This window comes from Chaetodon trifascialis, chromosome 13, assembly GCF_039877785.1.
Source record: "Chaetodon trifascialis isolate fChaTrf1 chromosome 13, fChaTrf1.hap1, whole genome shotgun sequence".
NCBI classification, from domain to species: domain Eukaryota; kingdom Metazoa; phylum Chordata; class Actinopteri; order Chaetodontiformes; family Chaetodontidae; genus Chaetodon; species Chaetodon trifascialis.
The window spans coordinates 3,841,472-3,860,418 of record NC_092068.1 but is presented as its reverse complement, the minus strand read 5'-3'; the positions used below and the strand labels follow the sequence as shown (position 1 = coordinate 3,860,418).

The 18,947-nt window shown below is 40.4% G+C and overlaps 1 protein-coding gene across 1 annotated transcript in view; it reads left to right on the top strand.

Moving 5' to 3' along the window:
• Positions 1 to 4,332: 4,332 nt before the first annotated feature.
• The window catches only part of pdzd8 (PDZ domain containing 8), a 41,509-nt gene continuing 26,894 nt past the window's right edge, over positions 4,333 to 18,947 (top strand). The window contains exons 1-2 of the mRNA XM_070977181.1: positions 4,333 to 5,340; positions 14,431 to 14,556. Coding sequence (XP_070833282.1) covers positions 4,457 to 5,340; positions 14,431 to 14,556 — 1,010 coding nt within the window. The 5' untranslated portion in view covers positions 4,333 to 4,456. The remainder of the gene's footprint in view (positions 5,341 to 14,430; positions 14,557 to 18,947) is intronic.

Below are 18,947 nucleotides of genomic sequence, written 5' to 3'. Positions count from 1 at the left end.
AGAGGGACCTTTATAGAAAGTTCACTGAAGTTCCCTTCTCACACAGAGACTGGTGAAACCACTCACATCAGTGTCACAAATGACACTCACACACAAATTGAAACTTATGTCGGGATGTGGGTGGTAACATGACACCTACCACTATTGGATTAAAGGAGAAAAATCATCACCATTACCGTCATCATGACCAAGAGTCAACCACAGACCCCCTTCTTAAAGATGCACGATTACTCTTTGCCATACTACTGCAGTCATTGCATATATTAGTGACGATATTAGCGTCTGCAGCTCATTTTTCAGTGGCTGTTGTTCTGTTGTGTACATCTGTGTGTGTGTTGTACTTAAATTAACTGTTGTGTGACATATGTCTGACATATCTACAGCTTAGTGACAGAAGAGGCATAAAAATGTAGAATATGTCAGTCAGAAGGGTAAAAAGAGATTCTATTGTAAGTCGCTGAAGGATTCACAGTATTATTTTTGTTGATTTAAAGAAGATAATTCACATTCATCTACACTGACATTTGAAATGAACCAGTGCAAATGTGTTGTTTAGTGTCACACCGTTTATTTGCAGCTGTACTGCCAGTTACCATTCAGTGGTAATATAGTTGTGGAAAAAGTGGAATTCAAAAATAAAATAAACACAAAACAAAAATTTGATTAAAGAAAGGTTTTATTTTTCTTCAAGGCACCGATAACACACAGAGACAGTGAGGAGATGTCCACAGCATGGATGTTTCTCACAGAAGACATTTAACTGGGAAAAGCACAGAAGGAAGGAAGAAAATGAGTGATGGCTTCCATTTGGCTGCTTCAGTTTCAGGGTCCTGGTGCTGTCCATGCTGGCTTGCTGTCACGGCTGACTGGGACACTGAGAACAGAGCCATTGTTAATGCTGTTAATGACACCTGTGCTTTTCCTGCTCTGACGACTCAAATGTCTGCTGGGAAGAAACGTTTGGAGGCGAAGGAATCATCATCAGCAGCAGCTGTTTTCCTGTTGATCACATAATGTGTCTTCATGGTGGAAGTAGAAAATGATTAGATTCACTGAAGAACTGTACTTCAGAAAAATTTTGAAGTTAAACTGACTTTATACTACTATTACACTTATTTGACAGATATAGTTACTAGTTACTCACATGTTAAGATTTTGCATACAAACACATGAAAAGCCTATAAAATACAACACATTGTTAATATTAAATTCAACCGTTTGGCTTGTGAATACAGGACTTTCATTTGTAATGGATTATTTTTACATTGTTGTATTGGTACTTTCATTTAAGTAAAGGATCTAAGTACTTTTTCCACCACTGTGTGTCCTTAAAAAAGAGAAATCATTGCTGCCATGTACAACCAGCCAAGGGACCTGAGTCCTCAAAGGAGGTGGAGATAATAGCAGCAGCTACAACAGGTGAAAACAAGATTACACTGGGGACCTCTGCTGGACTGTCAAGGAAACACAAGGCCTCAGAAAACACAAGGCAAAGCCGGAAGGCAAAGCCAGAACAATTGCAAAGGAAATCATTATTTAAATCAATATTTTTATATAAACAACAGATGAAATGCCCAAATGTGTGTAATGTGAAAGGTGTCACGAATAGTAATAAACCTCCAGAGAATTATCACCAACTCTGTGTTCCCCTCAGCTCTACAGAGTGTTTTTTCATATTGTTTTGGTTTTCCAAAACCAAAACCTATTGGCGACAATTTAGCCTCTGGAGGCAACAGCCAATGTTTTGCAACAGATAACAAATATGGGCCAAGACTTCCTCTTCCGTGTACCGCTCACTGCTTACGGTCCAATTAGCAACTTGACTTTCAAAGTTGACAACAACTCAACATTTCAGCTTGTCTCTATAAACAAGCATCTGCATATGAATGTAGATGACATAAGAAAAGGTAAAGCGAAATTCGGCCAGTGTGTTCTGCCTGTTTTGCGCTCCACATGGACTGCTCACCTGCATGCAACCAAAACCTGCACAAATATGATTGGCCAGTACCACTTGTATTACAAACGACAACCAGAACGCCTATGATAGCAGATTCATGGTCCCTTGTCTAGAAATTCTGCATTCACATGCAGAGATCTGTTGATAGGGATCATGCCCTCATTAAGATGATGTCCTCCTAACAACTCCCTCCCATCTTAGAAAATTCTCATCAGACACCAAAAACAAAGTGTTCGCTGGATGTGCAAATAAGCAGTTATATAATGACCAGAATAATTTCTGGTGCCCAAAAGTGGCAAAAAAATGCTTTCTTCTGACAGTAAAGTGTAAAATTCATGTTTGAAAAAGCATCATTTTCTTTCAAGATGGCTGCAGTTCAGGCCTCAGAAAACTCCCAGCAATGGTCAGTGTCTCTGGTGGATCAGAGGTATTGTTTTGCTCAGATGGGTGTGAAGTGAAAAAGGTCTATTTGGAGACAAGATACAAGGTCTGAACAGGTCCAAACTGATTTGGTCTGTTTCATATGCTTATGCACTGAAAAACCTAATTTGCTGTTTCAATTTAAAAATGAGTCAAAGGGCTGCTTTAGTATTCAGTGAAAAATTAGACAAGTGAAATTAAGTAAAAAAAAATACAAGGGTGGCACGGTGGAGCAGGTAGTGCGCGTGCCTCACAGCAAGAAGGTCGCAGGTTCGATTCCCAGGTCGGGCCTTTCTGTGTGAAGTTTGCATGTTCTTCCCGTGCATGCGTGGGTTCTCTCTGGGTACTCCGGCTTCCTCCCACAGACCAAAAACATGCTCATTAGGTTGATTGGTGACTCTAAATTGCCCCTAGGTGTGAGTGTGAGTGTGAATGGTTGTGTGTATGTGCCCTGCGATCGGCTGGCGACCGGTCCAGGGTGTACCCCGCCTCCCGCCCGTTGACAGCCGAGATAGGCTCCGGCCCCCCGCGACCCCGAAAGGGATAAGCAGCATAGAAAATGGATGGATGTTCATCTGAATTTAATTCAGTACTTTATTGGATTTGCCAGCACTTCTTTGAACTTAAACACCCATTTCAATATAATAAATGTGGCTTGCTTTGTTAAGTTTGTTTTATTCCATCTGATTTACATTTGTTTATTTAATTCAAAATTTCAGTTGTTTAAACATGGATATCTATTATTGGTTATTTGACCTAATCATTTAAAATCATGCTTAACAAAAACAAATTTAAATAATTTCAATCAAAAAAACTGAATTAAAGACCAAGGATGACACTCTCATCTGACACCAGAGATGTCACAATGCCTCAATCAGAGCTACTCAATTTACAGCTACATGATCCTGACACTGGACAAAACTGAGGCTTCCAATTCAGCAAAATTAGGTTTTTATGCTGTCAAAATATCCTCAGTTTAAGCATTGACTGGTTCTTTTTCCCATTATGACATATGGAGGTTTCTTGTTACAACAACATACCAACTTGCTGTATGTTTGTTATTTTAGTAAGATAAAATGATATGTTGTTCAGTTTCAGTTGACTTAGAGCTGTCATCTCATGGCCCACCGGATGTAAAAAGAAAATAGGTGGGTCAGTTAGTGTTACACAGTCATAACACAAGATATAATGAAAAAAGGAAAAGTTTTGTTGATAAAAATGAATAATTTTGTATGTGGTATTAATGAGCAAATGCAGTTGAAATTCAAAACTAAGTAAAATAGCAAGAGTTTTTGTTCTGACAAGAGCTAATTTTTCTGTGATGTGGCAGCCATATGCTGCCATGCTTACATTCAGTGGTCACTTTTTAAGGTACACCTGTACAATCTAATGCAATCCAATAGAACTATTCTGCCATAAAATCTACTTTTATGATGCCCATAAAATTCTGACTGTCATGGAGGATTAAAAAAAAAAGTTGTAGTATTGAGGCCCTATATAGTGGCGGTGCTGTTGTACTGGACTACATTATAGTCAGAGGCGTTTCTAATATTCTGCCTTCCTCATGTATGTAAAGAGGGAGGACAAAAAATTGGAAACACCTCTCTCAATACAATGTAGTCCTGTATAACAATGCCTTTAGCCATGACCTAAAAAGCAAAACTAAAAGTGAACGTTATTTAATCTTTAGATGACGCTATATCAGAGCTTATATATTGAATTGCATTAGACAGTAAAGGTGTGCCTATTAAAGTAACCCCTGAGTGTATATGCTCAGCACTGAAAAGAGTCGCCGCGACAAGTTGGAGATAACTGTCTGCATATCCATGATCAAACGCGCTTGTCTACTCGTTTGGGTAAATCCAACATACCTTGAACGCATCAAAAGAAACACATTCTGCCTTCGTCATTACGCTCTGCGACGTAACCCGTTTGTCCAATCAGGTGCGGAGCCTGAAGCTCAGGAAAGAAGCAGATGATATGGCAGCTTTGAGAGCGACCAGGTGGAACTTGCTTTGTTAACACGGCTAAACGTTTGACTATGAAAACACGTTGAGTCAGAGACGGCAGCTGCTCGAAATGATTTATTTAATTTTGATTTCCGCGTTCTCCGGAGCAGTCGTTACGCTGGTATTACAGTTCTTGCTGATATATCGGAGAAACATCGAGCCCATAGGCAGGACAGTGCAGTATGTCAAAGTAGTGCCTGAAAACGCATTGAAGGATTACTTTAATACCCAACATGCCGAACCAGGCCAACAGCAGCAGGACAGCACGGCATCTGGTGCATCTAAACAGCAAGAGGCCGTCTCAACACGGCAGCAGGAGGCGGCTGTCACCAGCGGCAGCCCCAAACAGCAGCCGCCACCGCCTTCTCAAAGCGAGCCCGTTGATGCGGCCAAACCGGAAACGTGCAATTTCCTAAATGCTATATTTTTGTTCCTATTCAGAGAGCTCAGAGACACCCCTGTTGTCAGACACTGGCTCACCAAAAAGATCAAGGTGGAGTTTGAGGAGCTGCTACAGACCAAGACAGCAGGACGGCTCCTGGAGGGACTCAGCCTCAGGGACATTTCCCTGGGCAATTCTCTGCCGGTCTTCAAGACGGCCACACTCATGAAGCCGGTGCATTTGAACGAGGACGGCATGCCGGAGGAGCTCAACTTTGAGGTAGACATCGAATACAATGGCGGCTTTCACCTCGCCATCGACGTCGACCTGGTGTTCGGGAAGTCTGCCTACCTGTTCGTGAAGATGAGGCGCGTGGTGGGCAGGCTGAGGCTGCAGTTCACGCGCATGCCCTTCTCCCATTGGTCCTTCTCCTTCCTAGAGGACCCGCTGGTTGATTTCGAGGCGAAGTCACAGTTTGAAGGAAGGCCGCTGCCTCAGCTCACCTCCATCATAGTTAACCAGCTGAAACGGGTCATCAAAAGGAAACACACCTTACCAAACTACAAAATCAGGTAGGCTGCAGGAAACACTGTTTACCATCAAAACTGCAACAATAAACAACATTGTTTACCCTCCAACTACAACACCAAACAACTGGGCTGAAGAAACTCTTAACCATAACAATGTGATAACCACCAAGGCCCTCCAAAACTATTTAAACAGCAAACATTTCACCAGAATGATGTATATACACGTTATCTCAAATATAAACAAACAGCAGAAACAGAGGGATAATAAGGGATAAATCCTGAATGTGTCACAATTCTATTGTGTGTAGCAGTTTTTCATGCACTGGAGTTGACTGTGCAGTGTTAGCCGACAGCAGAAATCAGTGAACTGTGGCTCGCTAATTCAATGCAAATGATTCAAGGTGTCAAAGTGGACTGCTGAACTGTTAATTGCTAACTTCTTTTGAATCATACTGCTGAAAGTAACAATAGCAGAGCAATAATAGCTTTTAATTACAGGTCACAATGGTTCGTGCATCTCTCCAGGGCTTTCTCCATATACACTTCCATCACTGTCATCATGTATAATGATCTTAATTATCTCATATTTTAGTAACTTTGCCCACCCAATTTAAACATGTAGTGAATTATTATAGGTGAATTGTTGGATGAATGAATTAAATCAGTACATTTTATGACTGTCAGAAACTTTTAGAAAAACTTTTAACAATGAATTTGATCATCAGAAAATTATGCAGTGTAATAATGAATGAGGTAATCTCTGCCAGGGTAAAAGCAACATGTGGGCTGTAACCCCATCCAATGGCTAATCTACCGAACGCCTGGTCACCATATCAAAAACTGTAGATGGTATTGTAGAACGCTAGCTAACGGGCTCAGAGGTAAATTAGTTCGGTATTATCAAACTTAAGCTAACTTACTAATGTTAGTCTGATGTCACTCACATACATGAGGAGCTCCAGTCTGTTATACAAATAAAATCACATCAGTGTAACTTGCAGGCAAATAAATCATTGAATTAACATACACATCAAGCAAAATGTACCTTGAAATCACATGAAACATTAGCTAAAACACAACACACCAGATTCCGGTGCCTCCATCAACCAGACTGATAACCTGTGAACCTGAGAGGGGGAGACGAGGGAGGGGTCTGTCCCATCACTGCTACGCTAACTGAGCCGAGAGCTTTAAAGAATGGCACCGATGCCTTCATGTTATCCACAGTGACCCTTCTTTTAGAGACTCCTTGTTTCCAGTGATTTTCAAAGCTGCCTGTCTAATGAGGATGTCCCCTGTCTGTGCAATCAGTGCAGTTCTTAATGTGTTTTGTCATGAATTATTTTGGCAGTATTTGTCAAACACTGAAGATGGGATCCGACCTCTCAGCTGATCATGTACAAACACACACAGTCAAATAGAACATGTGTGGGTGGGACTGACAGACAGATGGACACGTCTCTCTGTCATCGCGCGCACGTTTTGTTAAAGCAGAGGCTAACATTAGTCAAATTTACATGCAGAGTGAATCACAACTTGTTCATTGAAACCGCTGGACTTCAATGAGCAGTTTGGCCAGCAGCTGGCATCTGTGGAAGCTCTGCTGTCTGAAACAAGCCGCTGAAAGTGTGTTCATTGGTACAGTGGGCTGCAACGGTTCTTTTTTAGATTTAGATTTAAGAATAACATTTCACACTTTTATTTCACTGGTAGTTCATCCAAAGTGAGCAGCTCAAGTTGTCAGAGCTGTGGTAGCTGTTGATTTGAATGAAAAAATCGTTTTCAAGCATTGATGACACTATTCTTTGTTTCCTGAGCTGTCAGCAGAGCTGCTGCTCTGCCTCCCACACCCTCTCCCCTTCTTCCAGCAGAGAATAGCTCCTTCATTTCCACATGAGTTTTTTTTTTTGGTCATACACTGTGTTTGTTTTCATGAAAACCTCCTCAGACCATCTTTAAGTTCCTCTAAAACACTGTCAGATTGCGATGTTGCTCTCTTTTTTTTTTTTTTAACTTCCTGTACATTGAACTAATCGAAACCTTGGCATTCTAAGATTCTGTCTATGTTGTGTATGTCCATTTTAACCAATCAAAAAATATCAAGCCATATTTTGGTAGTTTAAAAACAAATATAGAGTAAATCCCTGCTTCTGCGTGCAACATAGACTCTAGATTTTCCACCATATTTTAGACGAGGTACTTGTTTGCACTGCCACACTGGCAAAGCAATGTTTTTGGGAAATCAAACTCTCTGCCATAATCAAAAATAAAATCTCCCACTCCGTGAGTCAGAATGTTTTAGATTGCTTCCCTCCCACCTGCAGCTCCCAGCCATATTTTAGATATCATGTCTGTTTTCAGTGTGTCATTAATCAGAAATCATGCTGCATGTCTCTGCTGAGACATACAGATCAACAGGGGATTCAGAAAACAGTTAATAATAATGGGTTCATGAACCTTGAGCCGTCAGTGACAACATCCACAACAGGTCTGATCCTCAAAAGACCATGTGATCATAAAAATGGCAATTGACCAAATGACCAATTGACCAGCTGAACAACCATCCAGTCCTCCATCTGTTCACTGAGAACAGTTACTACTTACTTAGATAAACTAGAGTCAACTTAAAAAACAGTGTCTGCACCAAATGCAGCTTGATGGAGTGTTTACATGCTGCAAATTTCTCCCAGCTGTGAATTTGCAATTCCCCTTTACTGTAGTGGATTAATTGTCCAGTTTTCTGTTGGTTTATGATGTTTGACTTTCAGCAAACTGTGTTTAACGTTATGACTAAAAAGCATCATTTGGTCTCCACAGACCATAGAGCCTCCTTTCACTTCAGTGTTTCACATGCCTTCTAGCAAACACCAGTTCAGATGTCATGTGAGATTTCTTCAACAGTGGCTTTATCTTTGCCTCCCTGCCGTTACCTCAGGAATGGTGAAGCACCCAGCCAACAGTTGCTACAGCACATTTGTCCCATTTCAGCCGTGGGTCCCTGTAGCTCCTTCAGCAGATCGGCCCCCTGGTTACTTGCCTCATTTGTGTTCCTCTCACACAGATATTCAGTGTTTGAGGAAGGCTTACTCTAGCAGATTCACAGGTGTTTCCTTTATGATTGACCACACTGAACCACACAGTGCCTTGAGGATTATCTCATGTCCTTCCCCTGATTTGTAACTTTCTCTAACTTTGTCACAGGTTTGTGTTGTTTGTCTTCATGGTGTGTCAGCTGTTTTACCTTCCACCTACAGGCATATTTAACACACTGAAAATTGCCATTTAACTGTCTGTGTGACTTTAGGGATGGTTTAGGTGTGTCATAGAAAACTGGTGAAATCAAAATGCTATGAACTGTTTCGAGTTTGACATTTGTATGTAATATATCTACATTTATTGACAATTGTGTCTTTTTGACTTTTGTCGACCAAAGTCTAATTTCATCAGCTATGATTCAAAGATGTAGCACAATGAAGTGCTGAAAAGGGAACAAATACATACTAATAAGCGCTGTACCAAGTTGAAAGCAGGAAATGATATTCAAGAAGTGAGAGAAACAGAGCGAAAAGGGCAAGTAGAAAGTGTGTATGAGAGAAAGCAAAACTAAACTGGGACTTGCATTATTAGGTCCCGAGTTCAGTGCGGTTCCTTAAATTGAAAGCAGGAACACTGGTGACACTGCAGAGGTGACAGAGAGACACAAACTTGAGGAATATTCTAATTCACCATGTCTGAGACCTTGATGATGATGATGTCATGGCCATTGCTGCTTTGTGTATTGTGCATGTGTCTGAAACAACGGCAGCAGACTACTGGTTAGCTCATGTTTGGTTAGCGCTGCTCAGCGTGTGGCAGAGAGGTGTTAAATAACTACTAATAAATAATTAGCTTGTGTTGTTTGTGATTTAAGTTACTACAGCCGAAGGAAAGTAAGCTCAGTGTGAACACTCAGAATGCTCTTCTCTGGCATTGACAGATTGTTGATGTCGACTCTATCAGCACCTATTGTTTGAACATTTGGAGTCGTTTTTGCATTCCGTTTTGTACAGAATACATTTTTTTTAAAGACGGGAATAGAAAACATCCATTCTTAAAAATGTCTGTAGACGTGTGAAAGGCCTAGTGGGAAAAAACTCACTGAAGTCACAGATGTCCTCTGGGTAACAGAGGGGGTCTTCTCACAGCAGCATGGCAACACGACAAATGTGTATTCTGACTATTGACTTTGAGTGTCAGCGTGAGTGGAGTCCTGTCAAGGTGCCCACCCTTAGTTATTAAAATACATGATCAAATTCTAAAAAAATCCACTGATTCCATTGTGAAAAAAGCATTGCTGTGCTGGCTTCACTGAGTGGACTGCATGATGGACAGGAGTCACACAACCAGAATGTCCAGTAATCACCATTGTTACTGGGCATATTTAAATGTAAAACAATCCATTCTTTTATGTGGAAGGCAACATCAGGCTTGACATAAACATTGTTCTCCTAACTTTGTAAGACAAAATATACCCCCCCCCCCACACACATACACACACACACACACACACACACACACACACACACACACACACACACACACACACACACACACACACACACACACACACACTAAATATGACATGTCTTTCAGGTTCAGTTTTCTGTGAGGAGTGACCCAAGGTTTGGAGTTGGAATATTTATTGTTTTGACTGCTACAGTGGTATTTATGCAGAAATATATGTAGTCCTTAATGACGGTGACCCTATTATTCAAGTCTCTGAAGATGTCCCAGTTAGTGCATGGCGGGGAGCTTTGGAAGTCATTCCAGTTCCTGTTTTAATATTACTGTGTTATTAAAATTTAAAACAGGGAAAAAAAAAAGGTTGGCATGAACGGGCACGGGCAAAAACATAGTTTAAAGTATATAACGCGTTTATGGCTGTAGTGCACTTTAGATTATTAACAGGAGTTTATCACGTGCACACAGATATTTTCAGCGACAGTATCCCTCAAATGATCAGAACCTACAGCGAGCCAAATTCCAATTCATGCAGCAGAGCCTCAGCTGTCCTCAGTGGAAGGCATTAATAAGGCCATACTCTAACCAACAGCGTTATCAGGCTCATCATTTATTCATAAAGCTGGCAGATATAAAGTTAACTTTCATTTGATTGTCTCAGGTAGACATTATGCATTTCCTTGACTTCCTGTGTGGAGTCTCCATGTGAAACCATCATGGACATGTATGTCCCCATGTGACTGTTGGAGGCTGTGCAGCTGTGTGTTGTAACTGTGTTTTGTGACATGTAAAATGCACATAGATGTAAATTGAATTGAATCCATCTGCCCCTTTGTCTGTGATTCCCAGTCCAGCTGTTTGAGTCAGTATCAGACTGATATCAGTATTGGAAAGTAGGATTGGGCGGTAATCAGGTAATAAGGTATCCCACGGTATCTAAAAATAGCAACAGTATCAGTTTCATTACCGTCATTAAAAAAATGCTGTGAATATAGGTCTGTAGGGGTCTAACATAATTGTAGCATCGTCATAACAAAAATGAAGTCCACTCCGTTCAATGTATCTGGTTAAATTTTTACTTGAGAAAAAGGTGACTGTGCAAAAATACATGCTACAAAAAGAACTTGAGCAGTTTTACAGATGTTTTAACACAGGTATGTCCAGGCGCTCATATGGGCGCGTCTGAGCAGAGTACTGTTATCTCATCCAAGCATACGGAGAAACTCCTCTGTTGAAAACACTTTTTCAGCCTTTTTTCTGCTCGCTATTGTTCTTAGCTCTCATAAAAGGACGAAATGCAAATAAAACAGTAAAATAACACTTCGGGCTGCTCAGCAGAGTCCTCTGTGAGCGCTCTGCTCATTCATGAGACGGAGCGGTGAAACTAACTGCGTGGTTACGCCGGTCAATAGCTCAGCGTCCCGCCCACATTCACCATAGTAACACCAATGACGATCCAGCAGGAAGTAACCCCAGAGATAGGTTATTGCATGAAGAGCGCTCCCTCCACTCTAGAAACCCCCTCCTCTTAATGTAAACAAGCAGGACCTTCGTGATTGGTCTCAAACTAACACAGAGTCATAGGAGGAGCCATTAGCAGCGTTTTTTCGGGCTGGAATATAACTTTTAACCACAAAACAGCAAAGGTAAGACATACTTTCTGATTTAGCAAAGGTTTTTTCTGCTACTCTTTGGCTGCTAGCTCACTGAGTTTTCGTTGCACAGTGAGGAGGCAGACATCTTCGTGATCGTCGGACTGTCTGCTTTCATATGATACTGGGCTTTAGTGGTCTGCGTGAAGTGGTGAAGTCAGCAGATGCAGTGCCTCTGACGTGAGCTATTTTCGTGCTTTCGTCACATGCACATAGGTGCAAATGCTTGGTAGAGGCTTTTAGCTGAGCTTCTCCCTGTCATTCTGGTATGCTACAAGTTAGGATTGGTGCTTCCTAGCGTGAGCATTGACCATCTGAACCGCTGCCCTGCAAAGTGATTTTTAATTAGTCACGGTAATGCCGTATAACCCGGGAAAATGTGGGGAAAGTTTGACGGTATCAAAATTTGGATACCGCCCAACTCTATTGGATAGGTGCAATAGAGACTTTGGACTAATTTCAGCTAAATGCAGACCATTGTGTGAGACATGTCCACCTTCAGCCGAGTGACTGGCAGCACAGCAGTGAGTTTTTCCACTCACAGCCCCCCCATCTGATTTCCTTTTTCTTGACATTACGATGTGCTGAGTTAGATAAGATAGGTCAAATAAGTCATCAGTTGACAAACAATGAAGTCACAACTACTCATCGTTGATTTATCATATAAGTTCTTTTTCTGTCTCTGGTTCCAGTGTCTCAATTGATTTTCTGCTTTGCTTTTTCTCATTTGATTGGAAGCTGAATTTGGCAGAAAACAGTGAAAACTGTACAAACTCACAGGAGCCCTTCAAATGTCATTCTGTCTGCTCAAAACCAAAAGATGTTTATATTTACAGAGATAAAAACAGAGAGAAACGGCACATTTGAGAAGATGGAACCATCACGGTTTGCTTGAAAAATATTAATAGTTTTCCCTCAATCGATTCATTGTTTCAGGCTGTGGAGTTGGGTTTGGACTGTTACTGTCGCTACTGTTTCTGACAATTTGTTGCCCAAAGAAATAAGATTCATTGAGAAAATGTGTCAATCCATAATGAAAATAGTCATTAGTTGCAACCTTGTTATTTGACTCTCCCTTTATAACCACAGTGTCTAAGCAGTTATTGTCAGAGTCAAATTCTGACTGAAAAGATTTTCTGTTCACTTTTTTTGGAGAGCTCAGCATCCAGGACGTTGGGCTGGGAGTGCACAAGCCCACTAAATGCCCTTCAGCGAGGCTGATCTGAGGTGCCTGTCCAACTGTTAAGTACAAGCGTTAAACACTTATTTACTGCCACAGACTCACTGCTGTTTGAGTTGTGTGGGAGAGCACTGCAGCAAATAGAAGAACTGGAAACGTGTGTATCACCCACGATCATGCCGAGTGAGTGCGATGAGATGATGTAATGAAGAGCAGCCTCAGAGAACGAAGCTGGACCTTGGGATTTGCTGAGTGGCACAGATGGTAGTTTTGTGGAGGGGAGGGCTTGGACCGCGGCCCACTGGAGGTAATCCAGGCATTACAGCACCCATGTAGAGTCACCTCTCCAGCTATGGGAGGAAGACCACGTTCAAAGCCTCATGATGGTGTTCCATTGGCCCTGTAATCATTCCAGCTCCCTGTTTTTGGTTGTACACATCTGGAAGCTGCATTTGCAGATGACCGGAGGAGAGAAGAGGAGCCTGGGAAGCAGCTTGTACATGTACGAGCAGTATTGACCAATTGGGGATGTTTTTTTTAGATTTAGAATAATATACAAATAAAAATTTGTATAGTTGTTGGTAGCTTTCCTTGTTCATTTGTTTGAATCATAGTGGAAGATGTCTTAGGAATATTATAATATATTTGACAACCAAAAAATCCCCAATGAGCAGCCATTTCACTAGTCACCATGGAGATGGATCTGTTTAGATGCAAGCTGAATAGCTATTGTCATCTCAAAGTGCTTTTAGGGTGCGTTTGCTTAAAAGGTTAGCTTCAGAGTTCTTTTTTGTCCTTACAAATAACAGTGTGACAGGACAGTCCCATCAAGGTGTAAGTAGAAGCGACTTCCTGAGATTTCAACAGTATCACAGGGTCTTGATCAGTGGATGTGTTGGCTCTGTTGTTATAGAGCTTGATCTGTTGACGTGAGCTCAGTAGAATAAACTTAAATTCTTGATAAATGTCATAATGACGTTTTAAGATGTATATAAAATACTGTACTTTGACCAATAACATGTTTGTAATATGGTATTCCCACAAAAAAGTTAGATTATCTTGTAAAACTCTCAAAAATCAAATCTGCTCCTTCTCCCTCATTAAAAATCTGAATCTGTGATTATGCAAATATGTGTCATCTAAAGTTTAACTACTTCACAGGAGATGTCTCCTACTGTCTTGCAAAGCTCGTTCTCAGTGTCTGGACATGGAAGGCAAGTTTCCACGTTGTGTAAATTGAATATTGGACCAGGATTGGCTTTAAACCATTTCTGATGTCACACATAATGTTCGTCGACCCGCTCCTTAAAATCAGATTTTCACCGAGCACAGAGAAACTTTCCACTTTCCACCCTCCTTCAAGTGTCAAACTCTCCATGTACATCTTTCTGCACAGTGAAGCTCAAATATTAAATTGTAGGAACAAGGAGGAAAAAACTTTGAGTGGAGGGGGACTTCAAGTTTTTATTTAAGATTTGATTTGATTATTTATTATTATGATTATTTGAATCAAACCTCATATATAAAAAGAACAAACATTTCAAAATAAATTGTCATCATGCTAAGTAAGGAGATAAAATATTCTATATATGTGTGTGTGTGTGTGTGTGTGTGTGTGTGTGTGTGTGTGTGTGTGTGTGTGTGTGTGTGTATATATAATTACAAAGTGTGGGTAGAGTTGCATTGGTTGGTTGTTTGAAGAGATTATCTACTGATGCACAGTCAGGGAGTTTACTCCATTGCCATAGTAGAAATCCAGAATTAAAATGGACTTTGGATGTTTCCTGTGTCTCTTTCCAGATACAAGCCCTTCTTTCCATTCCAAGTGCAGGCTCCACTGGGTTCGGCTTATGATTTGGACCTGTCAGTCCAGGACAGCAGGCTGGTGGAAGGCCGACTCAAAGTCACCCTTACTGAATGTAGCAGGTGAGACATTTTTATTCCTTATACACACCCCAACATGCCTAATGTATGTGGACGCCTCTGTCCGTGTAGCTGTGTGGTTTTTTTTTGTTGCTCTTAGCTGTTTTATTCTGTTTTGGGAAAACTTAATGTTACATCACACAGTAGTATTTCCTCAGCGTTAGCTGCAAAACAACATCACACTTTTTTTATTGAGGAAGTCATTCGTCCAATGGATGACATTTGACCAACCAGCATTTCAAAATGCAGTTCAATGCAGACTTTTCAAAGAGAAAATTACAATATCTAACAGAATTGGCCATCCATGTAAAGTCTTCATAAGGGAGATGCTGATGAAAGAATCTAAATGTAATCTAAATTTTAACGGCCTTCCTCATCATCTCGATGACAGTGGCAGCTGCCATTACATGGCATCCCCAAACCCCATAGCATCTAACAGCCCATCATATTGAACGGACCACACTCTCTCGCACCAGGCTCTCCTTTCAAAGACAAGCACACTCCCTCTTTGTCCAAAGCTGGCATGTTTAAATTTTAATTGGCCAAAGAGTCAAATCAATTATCCCAAGTTCACCTTGATAGAGCGGCCCAGCCTTCGTTGCCTTGGAGAGACAGACAAGTTATTTGTACTTTGATATATATATGTGTGTGTGTGTGTGTGTGTGTGTGTGTGTGTGTGTGTGTGTGTGTGTGTGTGTGTGTGTATGTTGAACTATGCTTGGATGTGGTTGGGTGTGTTTGATTGCCCACAGGATGAACAGATCAGGCTCAGTCATTAATAATTCATGTCCAGGCCATTATAATCATACAGTCTCTCTTCTTCACTGGCCATCTTACTTCACTTTCTTCTATAGGCATTAAGTTGTAAGTTTGGTGGCTGCTGTCTTCCTGGACTTTTTGAGAGATTTAATTAGGTTATATCACACTCTTGCTCTGTAAGTTATTGTTTGAGGTTTACTGTGTTGAACATGTTGGGTGTGGCATACTGTAACTGTCCAGCAGAGGACAGCATCTACCCATTTAGCATGATAAATAAAATTTCCCAAGGAAATGGTTGAGTCTTATTGAAGAAGGCCACCATCATGTCTCTGAACCTTATAATATATGTTCTTCAACCTTCAGTTGAAGAACAGTATATTCAGACTGGGGAAGTTGAGGAATAACTTTAGTGTGTAATGTGTCTGATGCACTAATCTCCTCAACACAGCAGGGGGCAGCAGTGGACCTAAAAATATGTATTTGTGAGCTCATCATTTCTTTCCTTTATCACAGTACACAGTCAGGTATAGTGTACTGTTTCAAGTCCAGCTTCACCTTATACAGCAGTGGATTAATGAGGGGCTCCTGGGAGTGGACAATGCAAGAGAGGAAGAGGAACTCTTAACTGGCCAATAGAGCCGAAATGATGAGACAATTAATCTCTTGGCCAATCAACCAAAAATCACTCTGGCAAAATTGTCATGATCTTGTTAATTGTGTGTGATTCTTCAAGTATAAATGCCAGCAATGGGCTTCTACAAGCGTCTAAATTAGAAGAGCCCATGCTTAGACTTAAACTTAGGCTTTACTTTGTTGATCCCAGTTGGGAAATTCTTTTGTTGCAGCGGCAGGTTAAACATACACATAAACATAAAATATATACAATAAATAAGAATGAGGATGAGAATAAAACTAAGAGAAAAGAATGTTCTTAAAAAATATTACGAAGTATATAAACATAGAATAACAGCAATTGTTAAAAATGTATTGTATATATTATGATATATAATACATATTATACTGTGTGTGTGTGTGTGTGTGTGTGTGTGTGTGTGTGTGTGTGTGTGTGTGTGTGTGTTTTCTTCCTTACATGAGAGTAAATCGAAAATATTTGAAATGCTGTGTGGACAAAATAAGATGTTATCTTGGCTCTGGGAACTTATGATAGATAGTCTTTTTTCACTATTTCCTGCCATTTTATAGACCAGACATGTAATTGATCAGTTGAGAAAGAATAGTATTTAAGATAGAGTAGATAAGAAAAGTAGTCGTGAGTTGAAGTCCTGCAGGCCAAAGACGAGCTTGGACCTGTTGATTTTGCACAGAGTCAATTTTGGCTGTAAACTGTCTTTGTGATTTAGTGTTGCACTTCTGTAAAGTTTGATGACTTAAAGGAGACAGAATAAATAAAGAATGGGCAGCATTGAAACAGCAGGTCAAGATATCCTGACTTAGTCCCTGGTATCCAAAAACAATTACAAATCAAAATCAAATCAAACTTTATTTATATAGCACTTTTCATATATATTAAAATGCAACACAAAGTGCTTCACAGGATTTAAAAACAATATAAATCAAAATAAAGCAACAATAAAAACCCATCCCTCCCACCCTCCGTATGTACAAACACCCACCCTCAACTACATGCATACACACATCATCTCATTGGCAAGGACGTGGAAGGAGGAGAGAAGCTGACAGAGGCAGAGGTCGATGTGCAACTAGTTCCCTTGTTCCTGATTGGTGGGATTAGTGTTCTGTGGTTCAGTCTGAGCCACTTTATTCCCCATTTACAGAGCCAGGGCTGTGTGTGTACACCAGTTTTTTTTTTTTTTTTTTCAGTGTACACACAGAATGGTGAGGAGATACTTGCTGAATTGACGCAAAGTGGATTGGATTATCAATTAAGTAAAATGTTCATGCTGATGGGATGGATGGAGAACAGAAATGCAATTATAGGTGTGGAATAAGTCGGTTTGCATACAGTCAGGAGCCAAATGAATAGTAGTTCATTAAGAGTTTAACGTGAATGTTTACTGTCTGGCTGATTTTTTTTTTATTTTATGTGAACTCATTATATTAGTTGTTACTGTTAAAATCTATTAAATGGGCAAAGGGTGATCAAGTTTCAACAACTATCAACATTTGGGTCTGAGGGCATCCAAGCAGTAGGGCTGGGCGATAAAACGATAGCGATATGTCTCGTGATAGACACGTAATCAAGATCAATAAAAGATGCGTTCGATAAAACATTCGATAATTTTTTTTTCTTCGTCGGAAGAAACCTGAAGTTGCGAAGTGAGATTGGTTGCATGAACAAAGGCACTCGCTCTCAGGTAACCGAGCAACATAGGGAGTAATCTCTGATCATTGGGAGTGACACGCCAATCATGTAACATTATCAAGTTCAGTTGCGCCATCTCGTTGTCTCGTGTTTGATGCTTCGCGAGGAGTGAGATGAAAAATAGAAAGTGAGCGCTGTAGCGAGCGAAGAAATTGTTGATAAGACAGGGAAAGTCAACTCGCCAGTATGGAGTTTTTTGGATTTTATAAGTCAGACGGTAGCCAGACCAATGTGGTCTGTAACTTATGCAAGACTGTCGTCCCCACCAAGACCGGTAACACCACAAACTTGTTTAACCACCTTAACCGCGCTCACTCTTTGGAGCGCAGCCGTATTCGCCAACGTCCAACAACATCTACAACCACAGCACCACCACACAAGCAGCAGACCACCATGCAGAGGTATCTGCTTCAGTGCCTGATGACAAATCATCTAAAAGGCACGAAGACATAACGGAGGCAGCGGCATATCATATTGCTAAAGACATGCTTCACTGAGCACTGAGGAGAAGCCAGGTTACAAACATCTCTTACACATGACATACTTGCAATAAAAATATAATTGAATAGTTCATGTATGTTTAGAGTGAGATGAATGACTAAAGTTGTTCATATGTCTAGGCTGGTTTTATAGTTCAATCAATCTTACTGTACTGTCTATCATGTTTGTTTGTTTGTTTGTATGTTACAGATGTCAAGTCTACCTCAGTTTCTGCTATGTTTCCAAAACACTGCACATATTTGAAAACATTTTATTCAGCAGAAGGTGAATCAGCTTGTGAACTTTCTGCACTAAACCTGCAGAAAAACAGGTCTCAGGTTTCTGTCTGTTTACATTTTTACACTTTTATTTACATTTATTATTTTAGTGTTTTCCATGGTTGTGTTGACATTTCCTTTCCTTTCTGCCTTGATAGCTGAGGGGATTATAATCAGAGGAAGGTTAAATTATAATAAAAATGTTTAAATTGAATGTATTTTTCTCCTGGTCCTTATTTTAAATAGGTAATAAAAAATATCAATAATTATCAATGTTGCCAGATATAAAACATTTATCATCATAGAGTTTTCAGCCATATCGCCCAGCCCTAACAAGCAGTCATAGTTTTTACATGTTAAACATTAAACACTGATGAGAAACTTGTGGAGGCGAGACCACAAGTGTTTAGATACACTGCAGACACACAACAAACACCCAACTGGCAGAAACAGGAGGTCCTGTTTACAGAGAAATTTTGATCAGTCATTGATAACTCCACCAATCACATCGTGTTTAGGAGAGTAGTTTACAC